The sequence below is a fragment of the Notolabrus celidotus genome, chromosome 15 (assembly GCF_009762535.1).
Source record: "Notolabrus celidotus isolate fNotCel1 chromosome 15, fNotCel1.pri, whole genome shotgun sequence".
NCBI classification, from domain to species: Eukaryota; Metazoa; Chordata; class Actinopteri; order Labriformes; family Labridae; genus Notolabrus; species Notolabrus celidotus.
Genome location: NC_048286.1, coordinates 157,389 through 179,246, shown reverse-complemented (window position 1 = coordinate 179,246; position 21,858 = coordinate 157,389). Strand labels below are relative to the sequence as shown.

Sequence of the window (21,858 nt, the reverse complement as noted above, 5' to 3'; positions counted from 1 at the left end):
ACGTTTCATCACACCAGCTAACTGAGCCTGGCACACACTGAAAGAATTTAGATAACCTAAGTGATTATGAAAGTGTGGGAGAGCCCACACATGAGGACCAACACAGTACACTACACACCAACAGATTCATCCACCAGGGGTCTACACTGGATCTAACATCTCTTACAGTCAGATGTGACTTTAGAGTCAACAAACATGGTGGACTATCGTTGTTAGGTGGTGGCCAACAGGATATCTAAGTTTTAAATATTAGACGTGTTTAATATTTATGATTTGCACCCATACAATTTGGCCCTGATGGTCTCCTGAGCAGATCAGGGGATCGTAAACACCCCTCATGAGAATCTGTCAAAATCTGATAATCTGGCCTTGTAAGTCCGAAGAAGAGGAATCAGGGCCAAAATTTGCTGGAATAACTTGTAGTGTGAAGACAGATAGCATCCAGCAACAGTTCAGTTGAAGCTGATTCAAAGGAAAAACTTCCAGGAGACACGCAATCTAAAACAAAAGGAGACGCCGACTCCCCTGAGGTGTTATTAACAAAAAGATTTTGACCTATAACTTTACCAGTAATGATCAAAAGATAAACAAACATATAAGTTATCAATCAATCAATCAATCAATCAATCAATCAATCAATCAATCAATCAATCAATCAATCTTTATTTGTATAGTGCCAAATCACAACAAATGTTATCCTGAGATTTTTTTACAAACAGAGCAGGTCTAGACCACTCTATGTCAAATTATGAACAGAGACCCAACACCAAGACAGGATAATGGGGCATTCACACCAAACAGGAATAAAACCATTTGCGCGAATGAATTACATGTAAAGTCAATGTAGAGACACAAGCATCTGGAATATATGGGACACTTTGATTGTATCTCTGTGCAGCTTCCCTGAACTCTGTGATTCTACCTGTTTTTATGGGATCAGGAATAAACAGGAGCTCACTGTGAGGACAGAGAGGGAGGAGGATTATCTCACTTGAATCCAGCTATTGGTTGTAGTCGGAAGTTTGCTCTGCTACTTTAGCGTAACCGGCTTCCCCTTTCAATGTCCGCGAGCTCAACCTTGTTTGATAACAACAGACTAGTGTGGTGTGGATACCCCCCCTCCCTCTCGGGGATATTCGCGTCTTGAGCACTCGTTTACACGCTTTTGATACGCGAATTGAGCGAATCATTCGTGCGAATAGCGCAAGTAAAAACAAAACGTCCTGGCGTCTGTATTCGCGCGAATAGCGCAATCGTTCGCGTTTGGTGTGAATGCACCATAAGACTCAGTCTGACCCCACCTCAATCCACCATGAGCTTTGCACCTCACATTATTTAGCTAGTTACAGTGGAGAGGACAAACTTCCTTTTAACGATGGGGCGAACTGCTTTTCAGGTGCATTTCGACCCCGAGTTCCCGGGTCTTTTAGCCCCCAGAACTACTTTCCCTGTAACTAAAAGGTTCCTGTGCCCCATTGTTGTCTGCGTTTCGACCGTGGGCTGAAGTCCCAGGTAGATTGTGCAAATCAGGCCAGTGACATATGGAGAAAAAAAAAGTAAAAACACTACACCACCAGACCAGTAGAGGGCAGCAAAACAAAGAGGAATGCCATTCATCACAGATGACACCATAGAAGCAGATGGACAGGCAGGTATTATTATGAGCAACACAACAGTTAGCCTGTTAGCATGAAGAGACTCAGCTGGTGCTGTTTTAGAAGGTGCTATATTTCATCACAGATGGATTCACTGAATCAACACGTGAGAGGAGATAAGCGCGAGTAGCAAAGACGTTTCAACACAGCTTTAAAATCCTTTTGAACTCAAAAAGCTGTGACAGAGATCTGACGGTGTTTTGGTTTAAACAGCGACCCTGTTAACTGGAGACTTTCAGCCGGATGCATCCCTCATAAACGTCTTTAGACCATCATTAAATATCTGATGAGGATATTTTGAAATCTTAATAAAAACTAAACTAGTTTGCATTCCCAGGAACTCCCTCTGTGTTTCAACAGCTGTGTAAACTCCACAAACACTGACACGTTCAGCTGAAGGTCTCCAGTTTACAGGATCACTTTTAAAACTGTAACACCGGGAGAGACGCATTCACGGTGGGCTGAGAGAAGACTACTGTTACAAGCTGCTAAATCAAGAGAATCACAGCTTCTTCTTTTGAAAAGTACACACACATACAAAAAAGATAGAACAAATAAAAACTAATGAAAGAAAGAGTAGTCCCGGGACCTATGAGAAGTACTACCCCCCCCCCTAGAAGGGGCATTTCAGGGGGGAGATTATCTACCCCTGAACTAAATTTAGACCCTGGACCCACCGGTCGAAATGCACTTAGTTCAGGGGTAAAGTTTCTCTGGTCGAATAACATTACATTTAAAAACCTGCCACACTGCCCCCTCTGACCCTCTCAGCCAGCAGCAGCTCTGACCCAAAGGGTGAAGGGCAAGGCACATTCACTTTTTAAATCCCTGATTTCAGATAGTTAACCACAACTCATCACATTTTTAATCGCGTGTTTCAAATTTCATTAATTTGTAATTCATATCAGTTCATGTACTAAATGTCCAGTCATCATCAGTGTGCAGTTAGTCTGAGATAACTCACTGACCTCCAGGGATCATGGTTAATGTGACAGCATGTACACTTTTCAAGAGTTCCAGTCTGGTAGTGATTGACGTGTTGATGCTGCAGCAGTGGTTGTATTGTATTGTATCAAGGAGCGTCACATTGTATCAGATGGTTGTTGTTTGGTATCTCATGGTTTAGTGTCAAACTAAAACGTTTCACAAGTGGAGAGAATACACGGAGCAGCAGGCTCTGGTCTAAGTCATCATATGATGGTCTTGTATAGGATCATACCCTAAGTGTTGTTTGTGATGAAATGTTGCAGCCCATCTGTTATAGAGAACTCCACTAACATTTATCTGGTGTGGTCCTCAGTATCATTCATATCACTGTGTCCACTGTCACCGTGCCTCAGTGCTGCAGAGTCTATGACAGAATAAACCATCTTAAAATAGTCTCACATTGTGTCCCAGTAAACTGGGAGGTCAGTTTCTTTGTCTGAAACTTCTCCTCCTGGGCCTCCTCCAGCTCGGCGACAGCGTCTGCGCCTCCTCTTGCGACCCCTCAGCCCCACCTCCAGCGTCTTATCAGCCGACACAGAGCTGGGTGCCTCCCTCCCCCCTCTGGGACACGAGTCTGTGGCCCTGGACAAACTGCTGTCCCTCCCTGAGAGACAGCAGCTGGAGGAGGCTGGAGCTGCACTGCTGCTGTGGGACAAAGAGGAGGAGGAGGAGGAGGAGGAGGAGGAGGACCAAGAGAGGACAACAGAGAAGGACAGCTTGGTGGAGTCCAGGAGGTGGAGCGAGGGAGGCAGATGGGGAGAAGGAGCTGATGCTTGTGGACTGCTGATGGATACAGGTACAGGAGGAGGAGGGAGGAGAGGAAGGGAGCCACCTCCAACTCCGACCTCCACCCCTCCAACACTGACCCTGACCTCCTCACATCCATCACCAAGGTAAGTCTGTTTATAATGCTCTGTAAGGCACTTTGAATGACTGTGTATGAACAGCATTCAGTCATTCCCTAAAATCTATGGTGCCTATGAAATATCAAACATGTGACTGATAGGCTCACGTAGTTTCTCAGAGTCTGAGACTGAAACTGGCTGATTTTTACTGGTAAGACTTTGAAGAAGTTGAAAGAGAAGTCACACTGGAGGAGGAGATCTCAGTGTTTCTAACATTCTGTGTCATAAGGGAGGAGGAAGGAAGAGGAGGAGATGAAGAGGACCGTCTGTTCCACATCAGTTGTCCCTCCAACAGGTTGGACGGCAGCTGTGTCAGTCTGAAACACTCGTCCTCAGTGGACGACATCAAGAGTGGGCAGAGTTGCAGGGACAAGAGGCTGCAGCTGAGACACAGCTGTGCAGGTGAGACACACCTCAATCCTTCTGTAGGTCAACGTGAGCTGCTTATCAGATGTAAGCTGACAGATACCTGCAGAGATAAAGACACCACCTTTAAATACAATGTATAAGAATACTAAAAGCTTCTGTTCACAGACGACCAATGATCTTTAACTGTTGAATGATCGCACTTCATCAACCTGAGCAGCAGAGGGCGCTGGTCTAAATATAAAATATATGTATGTGCCCCATGTATCTGTGTGAGATGAAGGTGAGACTGAAAGAAAAACAACAAGTAACCAGTAGTCCAGGGGTTTAAACAGATCAGTTCATGAACAGCAGGCGATTTAATCAAATACAGGGTCATGTCTGTTTGTGAAACATCTTTTCACTTATTTCTCTTGTATTTTCTTAAGTGGTTGAACTTACCTGTGTCTTCTGCTAATAAAAAGCTTTTATTTTGAAAAGTTTTTCCATTCCATCGCGGGGTCAGCAGTCTTACCAAATCAACCCAGCCATCCCTCTTCCAACAAGGTTTTCCAGCTCATCCAGGGCGATCACGAGGCGTTCCAAGGCCAGATGGGATATGTAGTCCCTCCACAAAGTCCTATGTCAACCCTAGCCTCCTTCCAGGCAGACTTGCCAGGAGTGTCTCCAAAGGGAGGCGTCCAGGAGGCACCCCTATCAAGTGCCCCAACCACCTCAGTTGACTACTGTCCTGATGTTCAGGATCCTAGTACTCCAAAACACAGGACGAGATGTAAACCATCCTCTAAGTGCTGGCACCTAACCAAGAGAGTATGGTTGAAGTGGTTTGGGACACATGGTCAGTACTATACCTCAGGGTCATTGGAGGTTTCAGCCATTTACAACTGTACACCCTCACCTGAGGAAGGCCCTACGGGGGTGATCAAGCCCTGCAGTGTGCATATTCAACATGACACCCAGCAGGAATCTTTCCTCTTCATCCATTACCACTGGCTGCTTCTCTCTTGGTGGTAGATACTGCCACAAACCCTCTGCAACCCACTTCCACTGGGCAGACTTCAGTGTTCCAGCCACGATGTTGTGCTTCAGCAGCCAGGTCCGTATAGCGTAGATGTTTTGGCTCATATTCTTCATCCACTGAGTCCTCCCAGGGTACGGTGAGTTCAGTGATGAAGACCTAACCCTTTCTCTAAGGCTGAGTCCAGACACCTTTCGAAGGAAACTCATTTCAGCTGCTTGTATCCATGATCTCATTATTTTGTTCAGGACCCACAGCTCATGACCATAGGTGAGGACTGGAACATGGACCAACTGGGTGACAGCAAGCTTTGCCTTACGACCTAACTCCCTCTGAACCACAACGCTTCAGCATGACGCCCGTGGCTGTGGCTCAGTGGGTAGAGACGGTCGTCTACCAATCGAAGGGTTGGTGAGTGAATGTTGTGTGAATGGGTGAATGTGATGAGTAGTGTAAAAGAGCTTTGAGTGGTGAGAAAGAAAAGAGATATAGAAGTACAAGTCCTTTTACCACTGCTGCTGACACCAATCTGCCTGTCAACATCATGATCCATTTTACCCTCTCTCGTGATCAAGACCCCGAGATACTCCCTCACTTGGGGCAAACACGAACTCCCCACCCAGAGAGAGCAATCCACTGTTTCTGGAGGTCCCAGCCTGAAGGAGCCAACAAAACCACATCATCTCCAAAGCAGAGATTAAATTCTGAGGCTTGGATTCTGGAGACACTCCTCCCCCCGGCTGGGCCTCAATATTCTGTCGATAAAGATCACAAACAGAGCCTGAAACAACAAGCCCCAAAAGGCCTCCTTCTTTAGCTTGATGGCTTTCCTCACCGCTGGTGTCCAGCACCAGGTTAAAGGGTTACCGCCATGACAGGCACCTTGTGACCTTCAAGCCACAAACTCTAACTGCCGCTTTCGCAATGGAGGCTTTGAACGCGGCCCATTCAGATTCCACATCCCCAACTTCCCCCGGGATGCATGAGAAGTCCCTCCAGAGCAGTGCCACACTGCACCTTTGGGATGCCAGGTCTGTCCGGCGGCCTTCCCCGCTGTCTGCCCAACCATATCTAGCCGGTATCTCTCCACCTCCCGCACCAGCTCTGCCTCTTTCCTCACCAGCGTTCCACGTCGCAAGCGTCAGTCTCTGATGCCACTGATCACCACGCCTCGGCGTACGACCCCGGCTCCTGCCCTGCTTTCTCCGCACCCAACCCCCATGACTCTCCCCGCAGCTGATGGGCCCACAGGGCGGGGGGTGGTGAAATGTCTTTTATTTTATTGATTGGTAAGCTGACCTGTAAGATGAGATCACTTTTAAGTTCTCCTCCTCTCTCTTTTAGGTATGGTTACCATCAGAAAGAGCAGTGTACCTGTTAGGATGTCAGACACTGACCTGCGAACCAACAGCCAGGTAACACACACACACACACACACACACACACACACACACACACACACACACACTGTAAATTCAGTATTTTAACATGGTCTTTGAACATATTGATAAAAAGAGAGAAGTTGGTCTACTGCCACATTAACTGTGGCGTCAGTGTTCATGTGTGACCAAGGTGTTTAAAAAGGTTTGCATGGATCTCTCAGGAGTTCCACCGGAGGCAATACCCGCTCGGGCCTGAAGTGTGAAAGTCATTTCAACCAGTGACCTCCAGTCAGGTCCTGCCCCTGTTTTGCAGGCATCTGAAGACGTGAGCGTAAGCGCTAACGTTTATTAAGCCTGTATGAAGCTCAGACTTACTTGTGCGGCTGCTTAATTAAATAGAATAGAATAGAATAGAATGTACTTTATTAATCCCTGTGGAAAATTCAGGTGTTTGGCAGAAAAAATTATACAAATCACATAAAACAAGTAATTTGGTGTCTGTCAGCTCATCTCTCATTGGTTAGAGAGTTGTGAAGCCTAATGGCTGCAGGGATGAATGATTTTCTGTATCTCTCGGTCCTGCAGCGCAGAGGGATGAGCCGTCCAATGCTGCTGTTTCTCTAGTCCACAAAGAAGTTGTGAAGTTGATGATCTGTGTAATTTAGTATGGCCTCTATCTTCTTCTGTGTGCATCTCTCCACCACAGCCTCCAGTCAGTCCAACCTGGTTCCAATCACACTGCCAGCTCTTCTCACTAGTTAGTCCTGTCGCCTCGCATCCTTGTGTTTTATACTGCTTCCCCAGCAGACTGCAGCATAGAATAACACACTTGCCACCACAGACTGATAAAACATCTGCAGCATCTCTCTGCAGATATCTATGGATCTGAGCCTCCTTAAGAAAAAGATGCTGCTCTGCCAGTAGCGGAGCCCCAGCATTCTTCAGAAAAAAAAGATTTCTTATTGTACTTAAAATGTGTATTAAATATGACTGTGGTCCAAAACTAAATACATCTGAAAAATAATTCATAATTTGTAAAATGTTTAGAATTTCTGATTTATTTTTAAACCTCTACCAGGAAACCCGCAGTAATGGGCAATGCAGCTAGCTAGCAAATATGGCGAGTAACGGCAGGCAGAAGAGAATTTCAGTTTTTTTTTCCAAACAACAACATTAACAAAAAAAACTAAATTGATAAGCAAAAATAACATCGACAACAACACAGAAACCAACCCTCATGTGGATGCTGAATCAAATGCAGCAGAAGCTTCAACATTGACAGCAAGAGCTAGCTTTAGCAGCGTCGTGACTGAAGTGAGGGAGCTGCAGCACTTCTGCCTGTGCTGGGATCACGCAGGAGGCTACACACAAGGTTCCCTTTCAACCCCACATCACATTTCCTGGGAGAAAATTTGGTACAGAGATCATTCCAACAAGTATGGTTTGAAAAATGGAAATGGTTGCATTATCATAAAGAAACTTACTCTGTCTGTTGCTTTATCTGCAAAAAGGCAGTGGTGAAGAGGTTGGTGCTTGGCCACAGTGACAGTGCATTTGCTTGAGGAGGATTCTGTAACTGGAAAAAAGCAAAAGAAAAGTTTGCTCACCATGAGTTATCTGATCTCCATTCTGAGTCCCTACGTGCCTTAGCTATGCTTTAAGCGACTCCAATCAGTGCCATGCTCTCTGAAAAGGTGGCTCGAGATCAACACAACGCCAGAGAAGTATTGGAACTTTTATTCAGTTCAATCAAATACCTGGGCAGACAGGGGATGCCTCTCAGGGGTCACAGTCATCGCAATGGCAACCTGTGGCAACTTATGTGGCCATAAGTATATATATATACACACATATGTGTGTATATATATATACACACATATGTGTATATATATATATATATATATATGTATATATATATATATATATATATATATATATATATATATATATATATATATATATACTCAGAGGAACATTTTACTGCTCAATGCTTTCTCTTCTAAGTCTCTGGAGACAAAATTGAGATTCTCACTTCAGCCTCATTCAAGTTTCAAATTGTTCTCATTAGTTTCTCATTCGTTTCTCCTAAAATTCACTAGGAGAAATAGTTGAGACCATGACATGAGTCTTATTTGAGACTTAAATGAGAGATCTCATTAATGGATCGTTTTCTTCTTTTTTATTAAATATATTTTTGGCCTTTTTGCCTTTATTTGACAGAACAGCTGAAGAGAGACAGGAAATGTGGGGAGTAGTGAGCGGGGGAAGACATGCAGGAACTGATTTACCGGCCAGGAATCGAACCAGGGCCTCCTGCAACAAGGACTGTAGCCTCTGTATGTGGGGCGCTTAGACCGCTAGGCCACCAGTGCCCAAAAGAATCCACCCCTTTAATTGTAATACTCTGTCTAAATCTGGTCAGCCCTTTTGCGGCCCATATTTTAAATAAATGGTCTGTTATACCTGGTATGAAATCTCTATCTTTTGCATTTTCTCTCAAATCCACTAAATCTTTGTGAAGTTGTTTTGTTCCAAACAGACTTGTAAAGGAAGGTCCATATTGTGAAGTCAAAGAAGAGATCATTTCACATCTAAATAGCTGATCTTTCAAGTGGTTCAAATGTTTTAATGAGAATTGTAAGTTTGCATTGAAATCTTAATTTTGCATGGCACTATAAATGTTCATGAAAAGATGAGCTCAGGCTCTTTCTTTGCTCCATCTGAGCTAAACTTGAGACACAAAAACTGAGTCTGACAAAAACAAATGGATGACGTTAGACTGAGACAATTGAGAGAGCTCCCTGATTTCTCCACCTGAGCTCAAAAGGAGTCACAACACTTGAGGAATACCTGAGAATCATTTCAGATTTTGACCAGATCTCCTTTTGAACTGAAAGGGAGTCGAAGCTGAGACTTTTTGAAACTTTTTTTCTGGAGGCAAGAATGAGAAACAGGAGACATAAGCTATAGTCTCATTTTGCTTTCAAACAGATCTCATTGTTGTCTAGGAGACATAAATGAAACACTTTTGAGATCTCCTCTCTAAATGTATTTTCCTATGGGTATATATATATATATATATATATATATATATATATATATATTATTGGTTATATAGTCTGACCACTGCAGGAAGAAAAGACCTGCTGTATCTCTCCGTGAGACACCGCAGGTGTAGAAGTCTGTCACTGAACAAGCTACCTAGTGTTGTTATGGTCTCCTGGAGGGGATGTGACGTGTTGTCCATCAGATAAGATAGGATAAGATAAGATTCTCCTTTATTTGTCCCACAACGGGGAAATTCATGGAGTTACAGCAGCAAAAAAAAAAAGTTGTACAGTACAAGAATTCAACAAGAATATATATAGAAAAGAAATGTTCATCAGAGACGACAGCTTGGCCATAATTCTCCTGTCAGCCACCACCTCCACAGGGTCCAGGACTGAGCTGGCCTTCTTCACCAGTTAGTTCAGTCTTGCTCTCCTGTATCCTGTCCACCCACAGCAGGTGAAATCCTTCCAATGTGGCGTTTGTGTCCAGTGTTAGCTCTGTTAGCATGATGCTACTCTGCCAGTATTCCCTCTGGTGCTGGGTTAGCTCGTCCACCTTATCGTAGATAGATCTTACAGTCCCCATAACGGTGGGTGGAAGGACGGGTTGATGCCGTCTTTTCTTAGCTTACACCTCAGTACCAGCACGTCGTCCTTGCCTCCTTCTCCTCAGCTCGCAGGGAACATCGGGCCTAGCATCGTTTAGCATCGTTTAGCATCGACATGCTACAAGCTGCTAACGGCTGATCTCGTATGTAAGCAATGTTACCATGGATACACGCAGGATCTCCGGACACACACAGATAGCTTTGCTATCATCCTCCTGTCAGCCACCACCTCCACAGGGTCCATTGGGCAGCCCAGGACAGAGCTGGCCTTCTTCACCAGTCTGTTCAGCTTCTTCCTGTCAGCAGCAGAGATGCTGCTTCCCCAGCAGACCACTCCAAAGAAGATGGCTGATGCCACCACAGAGTCAAAGAAGGACCCCTCCACACCAAAAGACCTGAGTCTCCTGAGCACAAAGAGTCTGCTTTGTCCCTTCTTGTACAGCGCATTTGAGTTGTCTGACCAGTCCAGTTTATTGTTCAGGTGAACACCCAGGTACTTGTAAGATTTCACAATCTCAATGTCCGTTCCCTGGATGTTCACTGGTGTGGGAGGAGGGGACTTGCGTCTTCTGAAATCCACCACCAGCTCTTTAGTCTTTCCTGCGTTGGGCTGGAGGTGGTTTCTCTGGCACCAGACTATTATCCCAGCGTGTATGTAACTCTGGCTCCCTGTGTGTTCCTGTGTTCGATTAAAATATGCCAGGTTATAAAATAGATGGTCATCATCACACCAGCAAATGGAAAACGTGTATGTCTTTGCTTTGAACCATTAGTCTACTCAACACAATGTGGCAGTTATGAAATGCTTAATTGATAAACAGTTACTGTTTACATTGCAGAACAAATTGTTTTTAGTTTGAGCGCTGATTGTTGAGATGTTGCGGTAGGAGTGGTAGTATATCATCTTGTATGTTTTTCTGTCTGAGTTGAGTCTTAAGGATCTCCTGCTTTTTCAACAGTGTATTTAAAAATAACCTTGATCTCAGCGCTGAAACAGACATGATGATATTTGTATTTTTGTTAATGGGGGAAATGACAAGGGGAACATGTTCAGCACCACGGACAGTGCCAATATTTTTTTTCCTTCTTAACTGAGATTTTAGTGACAACAGAGTGAAGAACTTAAAGGTGTAGCACTTAATGTGTCGTTCTTTGTGTGCATATCAAATATGTGGTCAGTTATTCTGCTCCTGTGGAATAAAAGAGAGAGACAGTGGAATGATAAGAGAAAACATTTTTTTCTGTTAATGCCTTCTTTTGACAGAAAACGACTAAAAATCTTTGAGCGCACCACATCGTGTTTTCAAAACTATGTGTTTTCAACTATGTGGAAACGAAAAATGTATGTTTTGCTTTACTTTGACATAGTTCTGCAACATTTCTAGCGGTATTTGTAGATGGTGAATCTGTGGGTCTAGCTGCGCTCTCGTCAGCTGAAGCCTTCACTCGTTTTTTTTACAGAAGAGTTGCAACTGTATATTTTTTTATTGTCTGTTGTTCATATCTGACATATAGGCCTAAGTAATAAACGGAAATTGTTGCACAGTATGATTATTGTTCTACCTGAATATTAACCTCTGAGATCTCTGACTTATGCAAGATGGGACCGCAGCTGTTCGCACAACATCAGGTTGCACTTTGATATATTAATAAGGATACATTTTATTTTTATATTTGTTTTGAAGAGAATGTATTTAGTTAGTATTAAGGATGCGTCAGGCAGTCTTAGAAGTTCTAGTGTTCACTTAAAAATGATTACATAACACCAGAAGCTGGCTGCCCACAGCCCCACCTGCTATTAATATGTTCCCGTACGTATGAATTCTGCCCCTCTCTGTAGAGTGCATCTGTGTTAAGGGACCAGTCCAACTTGTTGTCCAGGTGTACACCTAGATATTTGTAGGTTGGCAGTATCTCGATGTCCACCCCTCTAATGTTAACGAGCTGATGGCAGAGCCTGGATCTTCGGAAATCTACTATAATTTCCTTTGTCTTTGAGGTGTTCTGTAGGAGGCAGTTTTTGTGACTCCAGTCACTGAAGGCTTTTGTCAGATCCCTGTATTCAGATTCCTGTCCATTCAAGATACACGCCACAATCGCAGTATCACCTGAGTATTTCTGGATGTGGCAGGACTCAGAGTTCTATTTGAAGTCTGCTGTGTACAGTGTGAACAGGAATGGAGCCAGAACATTCCCTTGTGGAGCTCCCATGCTGCTCATTTTTGTCCCAGAGACACAGTTCCCCAACCCGACAAACTGCTACTGTCTGAACATGTAGACCACCTGTAGTCTGCTTCCAGTCTTTTTTATATTACTATGAAATGATATTAGGGTTGTCGTGTTCTTCTGTGTTGGTTTAATGTCTGCTTTTGGACTGCCCTGTGGGAAGGTCTCTTCCCTGACAGTGGGTCACCAGTCTCTAGCAACAACATTTTGGGATAGCTGCCTGAAAGTTCGGGAACCTCTGGTTAACACATTACCCGGCTTTCTTACTGATCTTCCGGTTGTGTAAGAAACCGGATTTTGATTGGTCAAAACCCCTTGACGACAGTTATTAACTTTCACTAAAATGAGCAACACCAGAGACAAAATGATCACACGTCATGTCAAATCAATCCACAGAAAAGAGTTCAGACACATTTAGATTCTGCTTGTTGACACCATAGACCATAAGGTGAGGTAAAACTGTTAGCTTCCGTTAGCATCAAAACAATGTGGCTAAAACGTTAGCTTCTGTTAGCATGCTAAATCAGCAGGCTACAAATGTTTTCATCTTGGATCCTGTCCATCAATCTGGAGAAGAATCCATCACCATGGAACGATCACTGAGGAGGAATCACTGGGACTATTTTTAAAAACTGTAAACATAAATCATTTAAATCAATAAAATCATCTATAATCAATGTTTTTAACAACGTGTTTGTATCTGAAGTTAGTAGCGGGGTAATAAGCAGGATAATGTATGGTTAGCAGGTGAAGAACCATTTCAGGCTGGTCAAGACCCTTCCGCTTTGTGTCATAACAAACCTGCTAACCATACATTATCCCTTACATAACTAAAAATCTTAATAAGCCAAGCCTCAGTAGACCAGCGTGAAGACCAGCATTTTCTGAGAGTAAAAATAACTGGTGTTTCTCTCGGGGATTAACAGAGTGACGTAACAGCTGTTTCTGGTTCTTGCAGCAGATGACCCAGAACCTCCTGGACACAAAGACAGACGCCTTTGTGGCGTTACCTCCCGGTGAAATCAGACCGCCCAGCAAACTGATGGACAGAACTCACCATGTCACAGAGAAAGTCACTCAGGTCAGGAAAGACTTCTCAATGTAATGTTTCCATATTCACCACCTCTGTGTCCACCCATCTCTGATCTGTTCATAGAGGTCTAAGGAAGCTTTTTCTCTAAAGAATGTAAAGTCAGAGAAAACAGAGAGATGCGACTCTCAGCCTACCATCATGTGATCCATTTATCACATTCAATAATTTGTATGGCCTTCGGTCAGGTAATATCAAAAACTCAGAATATTTTTTTAACTAATCAGATGTGTTTCATTTATTTGGCAGTGAAGAGTCCAATGGTCAAAAAGGATGGTCAAAAACAAACTTGATTCACATGAACAAACATTTAAATCTGTTTCTTTCTTGTCAAGCAGACAGTGAAAATCCTATATTCAGAGTTTTTATAGATCAACATTATCTAAGGATCCATTCAACCTCCATAACATCACAGTAATATCTGTTTATTGTCATTAAAGCACAGTAATATCTGTTTACTGTCATTAAATCACAGTGATATCTGTTTACTGTCATTAAATCACAGTGATATCTGTTTACTGTCATTAAATCACAGTGATATCTGTTTGCTATCATTAAAGTACAGTAATAACTGTTTGCTGTCATTAAATCACAGTAACATCTGTTTACTGTCATAACATCACAGTAATATCTGTTTATTGTCATTAAAGCACAGTAACATCTGTTTATTGTCATTAAATCACAGTAACATCTGTTTACTGTCATAACATCACAGTAACATCTGTTTATTGTCATTAATCACAGTAACATCTGTTTATTGTCATTAAATCACAGTAACATCTGTTTGTCATTAAATCACAGTAACATCTGTTTACTGTCATAACATCACAGTAACATCTGTTTATTGTCATTAGTCACAGTAACATCTGTTTATTGTCATTAAATCACAGTAACATCTGTTTACTGTCATTAATCACAGTAACATCTGTTTACTGTCATTAATCACAGTAACATCTGTTTATTGTCATTAAATCACAGTAACATCTGTTTATTGTCATTAAATCACAGTAACATCTGTTTACTGTCATTAAATCACAGTAATAACTGTCATTAAATCACAGTAATAACTGTCATTAAATCACAGTAACATCTTTATATATTCATATAAGCACAGCAACATCTGTGTATTGTTATTAAATCACAGTAACATCTGTTTTTGTCATTAAATCACAGTAACGTGTTTATTGTCATTAAATCACAGTAACATGTGTTTATTGTCTTTAAATCACGGTAATATCAGTTTATCGTCATTAAATCACAGTAACATCTGTTTATTGTCATTTAATCACAGTAACATCTGTTTATTGTCATTAAATCACAGTAACATCTGTTTATTGTCATTAAATCACAGTAACATCTGTTTATTGTCATTAAATCACAGTAACATGTTTATTGTCATTAAATCACAGTAACATGTTTATTGTCATTAAATCACAGTAATATCTGTTTATCGTCATTAAATCACAGTAACATCTGTTTATCGTCATTAAATCACAGTAACATGTTTATTGTCATTAAATCACAGTAACATGTTTATTGTCATTAAATCACAGTAACATGTTTATTGTCATTAAATCACGGTAATATCTGTTTATTGTCATTAAATCACGGTAATATGTTTATTGTCATTAAATCATTGTAATAACTGTTTGCTACCATTAAATCACAGTAACATCTGTTTCATTGTCATTAAAGAACAGCAACGTGTTTATTGTCATTGAACTACAGTTACATCTGATTCATTGTCATTAAAGCACAGCCACATGTTCACTGTCATTGAATCACAGTTACATCTGTTTCATTGTCATTGAACCACAGTAACATATTCACTGTGATTGAATCACAGTAACATGTTTACTGTCATTGCATCACAGTAACATGTTTACTGTCATTGAATCACAGTAACATTTTTATTGTCATTAATTCACAATAGTATATGTTAACTGTCATCAAATCACTGTAACATTTTTATTGTCATTAATTCACAATAGTATATGTTAACTGTCATCAAATCACTGTAACATCTGTGTATTTTAGCATCATAGCGTTGTAGTCAGACGGGTTTCAGCCACTTCAGTGTGACTAGTTAGTCACAGTGAAACTGAGACTCAGTGGAGGCAGATGGACAGGTGTCCAGGTATCTGTCGGGCTGGTCATTCACAGGTTGTCTTTTCAGTGGTCGATAAACTGAAGTGATCCCACAGTCAGCATATATGTAAACATAGTCAGTTGAGCTCATGAAGCCAATCACTGATTTACAGCGGGGCAAAAAAGTATTTAGTCAGCCACTGATTTTGCAAGTTCTCCTACTTAGAAAGATGAGAGAGGTCTGTAATTTTCATGAGAGGTACACTTCAACTATGAGAGACAAAATGAGAAAAAAAATCCAGGAAATCACATTGTAGGATTTTTAAAGAATTTATTTATAAATTATGGTGGAAAATAAGTATTTGGTCACCCACAAACAAGCAAGATTTCTGTCTCTCACAGACCTGTAACTTCTTCTTTAAGAAGCTCTTCTGTCCTCCACTTGTTACCTGTATTAATGGCAACTGTTTGAACTGGTTATCAGTATAAAAGACACCTGTCCACAGCCTCAAACAGTCAGACTCCAAACTCAACCATGGCCAAGACCAAAGAGCTGTCCAAGGACACCAGGAAGAAAATTGTGGACCTGCACCAGGCTGGGAAGAGTGAATCTACAATAGGCAAGCAGGTTGGTGTGAATAAATCAACTGTGGGAGCAAATGTAAGAAAATGGAAGACATACAAGACCATTGATCATCTCCCTCGATCTGGGTCCCCATGCAAGATCTCATCCCGTGGGGTCAAAATGATCATGAGAACGGTGAGCAAAAATCCCAGAACTACACGGAGGGACCTGATGAATGACCTGCAGAGAGCTGGGACCAAAGTAACAAAGGCTACCATCAGTAACACACTACGCCGAGAGGGACTCAAATCCTGCAGCACCAGGCGTGTCCCCCTGCTTAAGCCAGTACATGTCCAGGCCCGTCTGAAGTTTGCCAGAGAGCATATGGATGATCCAGAAGAGGATTGGGAGAATATCATGTGGTCAGATAAAACCACACCTCATCGTGTTTGGAGGAAGAAGAATGCTGAGTTGCATCCCAAGAACACCATACCTACTGTGAAGCATGGGGGTGGAAACCTCATGCTTTGGGGCTGTTTTTCTGCAAAGGGGACAGGACGACTGATCCGTGTTAAGGGAAGAATGAACGGGGCCATGTATCGTGAGATTTTAAGCCAAAACCTCCTTCCATCAGTGAGAGCATTGAGGATGGAACGTGGCTGGGTCTTCCAGCATGACAATGATCCCAAACGAACCGCTCGGGCAACGAAGGAGTGGCTCCGTTAAAAAGCATTTCAAGGTCCTGGAGTGGCCTAGCCAGTCTCCAGACCTCAACCCCATAGACAATTTGTGGAGGGAGTTGAAAGTCCGTGTTGCCCAGCGACAGCCCCAAAACATCACTGCTCTAGAGGAGATCTGCATGGAGGAATGGGCCAAAATACCAGCTACAGTGTGTGCAAACCTGGTGAAGACTTACAGGAAATGTTTGACCTCTGTCATTGCCAACAAAGGTTATGTTACAAAGTATTGAGTTGAAATTTTGTTATTGACCAAATACTTATTTTCCACCATAATTTACAAATAAATTCTTTAAAAATCCTACAATGTGATTTCCTGGATTGTTTTTCTCATTTTGTCTCTCATAGTTGAAGTGTACCTCTGATGAAAATAACAGACCTCTCTCATCTTTCCAAGTGGGAGAACTTGCAAAATCAGTGGCTGACTAAATACTTTTTTACCCCACTGTATGAGGACGCTTTGAAAAAATAAACTTGAGCACTGTTGTTCATCAATCGGGACACACACACACACACACACACACACACACACACAGATCCTATACGCACACACTCTCTCAGCTGTTTGGACGACACATAGGATGAGGGCAGATATTTCTGTATTGATGGGGGGGAGGAGATTGATGATTGGGGGCACCTGCTGATCTCTCCATACAATTAATTTAGAATGGCCTGGGGGTGGGGGAGTTGATGACACCAGTTGTCCGCTGACACTGACACACTCTGTGACTGATAAAAATATCAGAATATCACAGACCTGAGGACAAAACTAAATCAAGTACAGTGCTTTACAAATGACTGCAGGTCAGTCAGCATTGAGAAAGACTCAGGGACGTCCTCAGGTTGTGAAATACCTTATCTATTGGGAACAATACTTTCACACGTACATGATGTTGTGGGACAGAATAACTGTCTGAAGCTGTCTCCTCCATCTACAATCATGTTTCAGCATTTATTTAAATAATGAATCAAAACGTCAAGATCACAAGCTCAGTTTAGTAAACTAGTAACAATTGCTTTACAATACGGAGACCCTGAAATCACTATTACTCCATCCTTTGACCTGTTACTTTAACTTTCCTGTGTCTGTCTTCCCTCTGGACTCGTTATTGGTTAAAAATATGATCTGATATGTGGTGTTGATGGCACATGTTAACTCAGTGAGCTCAAAGGTGACCTGAACAAGTGTTTTTAATGACTCTTTATCGTTTCTCACTGTGTCTTCATCACTGACAGTCAAGAGGTCACACACAATGTTACAATGTGTGTGTGTGTGTGTGTGTGTGTGTGTGTGTGTGTGTGCGCTGTATTAACACATATGGCTGTGAAGGACATTACCCTAGAATAATCGCAGCACACAGACCGGCAGTCGTTTCACATCACTTCAGTAGGTGCATTTCGACCAAGAACTCCTTTAGCCACAGAACTACTATCCCCTGAAGTCCTGCTGAAGTTCCAGGTAGATTGTGCAAATCAGGCCAGTGACGTATGGAGAAAAAAAAGTAAATGCACTACACCACCAGACCAGTAGAGGGCAGTAAAAGGGTGTCACAGATGACACCATAGAAGCAGACGGACAGGCAGTTATCATTATGAGCAACACAACAGTTAGCCTGTTAGCATGAAGAGACTCAGCTGGTCTGTTTTAGATGGTGCTATATTTCATCACAGATGGATTCACTGAATCAACACGTGAGAGGAGATAAGCGCGAGTAGCAAAGACGTTTCAACACGCCTTTAAAATCCTTTTGAACTCAAAAAGCCGTGGCAGAGATCGGCCGGTGTTTTGGTTTAAACAGCGACCCTGTTAACTGTAGACTTTCAGCCGGATGCATCCCTCATAAACGTCTTTAGACGCTTCAGGTCAAATAAAGGGGAGGAATAAATAAAGAGTTTTCCTGTTCTTTATTAAGAAAAAGAAAACATCACATGCTGTCTGTGTCTGTCTTTCATATTCATATACTGAAGTGAGGATGATGAGGAGGGAGACAGTGGAGAGTGAGCGAGAGAAGAGGAGGAAGAGGGAGACAGAAGGGAGTGAGCGAGAGAAGAGGAGGAGGGAGACAGAGAGGAGGAGAAAGAGGAGGAGGGGTTGTGAGAGCACCTTCCTGTCAGAGGGAGAGAGAGGGCTTTATTAAATCCAGGAGGAGGTGGACCTCCAGCTGCTGATAGACTAAAGCAGTCCTCTTCCTCAGCTCTGGATGTGCTCTGTTTCACTCCCAGGACTCTGGATTCTTGTGAAGGACCTCTGAGGCGAACTAGAGGATGAACTCTGCTGCTCTGACATCTCTCCACATCTCCTCTTCCTGCAAACAAAGACTCAGATCAGCCTCTGATAAAATGACAGTTAGACGTCAAACCTGTGACTGCAGAAACTTCCATCTGATTCTGTAATCACTGAGGGGATAACAGACAGTGTTTCAGGCTTCAAACATGAAGCTGTGGATGAATGGAGAGACACACTCAGAGAAGAAGAAAAGAGGACGGCGGGATTTTAAAGGAAGAAACGGAGGGAGTGATGGAGGAGGAAAGAAACGAAAGAGTAGAGAAGAGGAACAACTTTAAAAACGCCAAGCAAAGATAAGAGCAAAACATCTTTAATCTGAGAGAAGAAGAAGAAGAAGAAGAAGAAGAAGAAGAAGAAGAAGAGGAGACCTACAGAGACAGAGAAGAAGAAGTTTTGATGATGTCCTCGGTGAGCGCGCTGGACAGCACTGCGTCTCAGGACGTCAGTGATCCCAGAAACAACGTCAGAATGTCCTCTGTGCTCACTCACGAGGTGAGATGACCTGTGTGTGTGTGTGTGTGTGTGTGTGTGTGTGTGTGTGTGTGTGTTTGTGTGTGAGTAGCGGTCTTTGCAGAGCGTGATATAAGCTGATGAAGAAGGGATGGGATGTTTTTAGAGGAAGAGGAGAAAGAAAGGAGAGAGATGGTGAAAGTGAACTGTTGTCCTTCAAAGCTGAAGACTCACAGAGTCAGTCCTCTGTCCTCTCTGTCCCTGAGGGTCGGGTGGTCCTGAGATAAACCCTCAGCAGGGTCAGGTGGTCCTTTGTGAGAAACACCTGTAGGTGGTCAGGTATCCTTGTGTGTTGCGCAAATGCAGACGCAAGAATGTTTTTGTATTTACTCGCTCTATTCGTGTGAATGAATTCTCTGGAGTTCAGATATTTCAACTCTCACTAATCATTTGCACCAATGATTTGCGCCATTCACTTTGCCAAATTGGCACCATTTGCGCCGCCAGACCACTACTCACGTCCATTCGCGTCTCTACATTGACTTTACATGTAATTCATTTGGGCGAATGATTTTATTCACGTTCGGTGTGAACACAACATTAAGTTCAGACCTGCAGCTCATTAATCACACTGCTCTGACCTGGTCCCCTGGGTCTACATGCCTGTGTGTGTTTTTAGTGATATATGATCTCAGCTTCTGTTGATGCAGAGCTTATTGTTGTGTCAACACTTTGCTCCAATAATGAGCTTTCCACTGACCTCATTATAACATGACACCCCTCATGTAATGACCTGAATATGGGGAGGGGGCTATATTTACACATATAGTGTATATGTTTGTATCTGATGAAGGGAGGGTGTAAATAAAGAGTGTATGCCTCCACCTTCTCATTCACACCTGGCTCAGGTGTTCTTAAAGGGTCTTCTTAAAATCCCTTCATGTTATGTTACTGATACGACCCCAGTGGTTTCCAGCTTTTCCTTTTCTGTGCCTCTGTCTCTCTTTATGTTTTATTCTCAATGCTTTCCTGTTTTTATAAACTTTTAAACAGAGTACATATATAGACGGCATCATCATCATGTTTTAATCACCATCATTAAATAGATTCAAAGTCCCCTCCGTGATCCAAACCCACTACAAAGCTATGTGACCTTCAAAAGATGACTCCTGAGACCACAAAGGCCTTGAATGACCCTGGACCACTCTGAGCTTTAGACCTGCTGCATCTGTCCAAACGTCTGCTCCCTCACTGCGGGGAGAACGTTTCTGAATACATACCACCATGGCTTTTCTAATGTGGGCTCAGGTGGATTCAACCTCCTCAGGGTGTGTTAGTGTCAGGTCCTAGGTTGACAATTAATAGAGTCAAGGACATGCATTCACAGACAAAAATGGGGTCTCTCTCTCTCTCTCTCTCTCTCTCTCTCTCTCTCTCTCTCTCTCTCTCTCTCTCTCTCTCTATATATATATATATATATATATATATATATATATATATATATATATATCTGTCCTTCAGGTGCTGTCTCTGGGTGCTGATGTTTTACCTGAGTATAAACTGCAGACCCCCAGGATCCAGAAGTGGACCATCCTCCACTACAGTCCCTTTAAAGCAGTGTGGGACTGGGTCATCCTGCTGTTAGTCATCTACACGGCCATATTCACTCCTTATTCTGCCACCTTCCTGCTCAGGTGGGTGGAGACTCAGAATACTGATGGAGATGCCAGGTGTGCTCTCAAAGGATCAACTGGAAAAATTATTATTATTAAAAAAATATCATTATGAAAGATATTGATATTATTATTGATATCATTATTAGTATTCTCATTCTCATCATTATTATTATTGTTATTTTCAATATTATAATAATAATGTTAATTATTATTATCATTACTAGTATTATTATTATTATTATCATTATTATTATTATCATTATTATTATTACCATTATTATTGTCATTATCATGATTATTGTCATTATTATTTTTATTATCGTTATATTATTTTTATTATTATTATTATCATTGTAATTCTCATTTTTATTTGTATTATTATTATTGTTATTTTTATTGTTAGTATTGTTATTATTAGTGTTATTATTATAATTATGATCATTATTTTATCTTTATTATTATTGTTGTTATCATTATTGTTATCGTTATTATTATTGCTTTTATCATTATTGTTGTTATTATTGTCATTATCATTTCTATTATTATCAATATTATTTGTATTATTATTAATATAATTATTGTTATTATTATTGTTGTTATTATTATTATTGTTATTATTATTATTATTTGTGTTATTATAATGGTCATCTTTGTTATTATTATTATTATTATTATTATTATTATTATTATTATACCAAAATGATGTTAAGACCATTTTCCCAAATGTTGCATTAAGAAGTTTATTTCATTTCATCGTATTAGTAATTT

The 21,858-nt window shown here is 41.7% G+C and overlaps 1 protein-coding gene across 1 annotated transcript in view; it reads left to right on the top strand.

Annotated features, from left to right (window-relative positions):
* LOC117826592 (potassium voltage-gated channel subfamily H member 6-like) overlaps positions 1-21,858 on the top strand; it is a 54,386-nt gene that overhangs the window by 20,385 nt on the left and 12,143 nt on the right. The window contains exons 4-10 of the mRNA XM_034702761.1: positions 3,109-3,535; positions 3,777-3,949; positions 6,276-6,346; positions 7,020-7,166; positions 12,817-12,831; positions 13,156-13,278; positions 20,936-21,108. Of these exons, the coding sequence (XP_034558652.1) occupies positions 3,109-3,535; positions 3,777-3,949; positions 6,276-6,346; positions 7,020-7,166; positions 12,817-12,831; positions 13,156-13,278; positions 20,936-21,108 (1,129 nt within the window). The remainder of the gene's footprint in view (positions 1-3,108; positions 3,536-3,776; positions 3,950-6,275; positions 6,347-7,019; positions 7,167-12,816; positions 12,832-13,155; positions 13,279-20,935; positions 21,109-21,858) is intronic.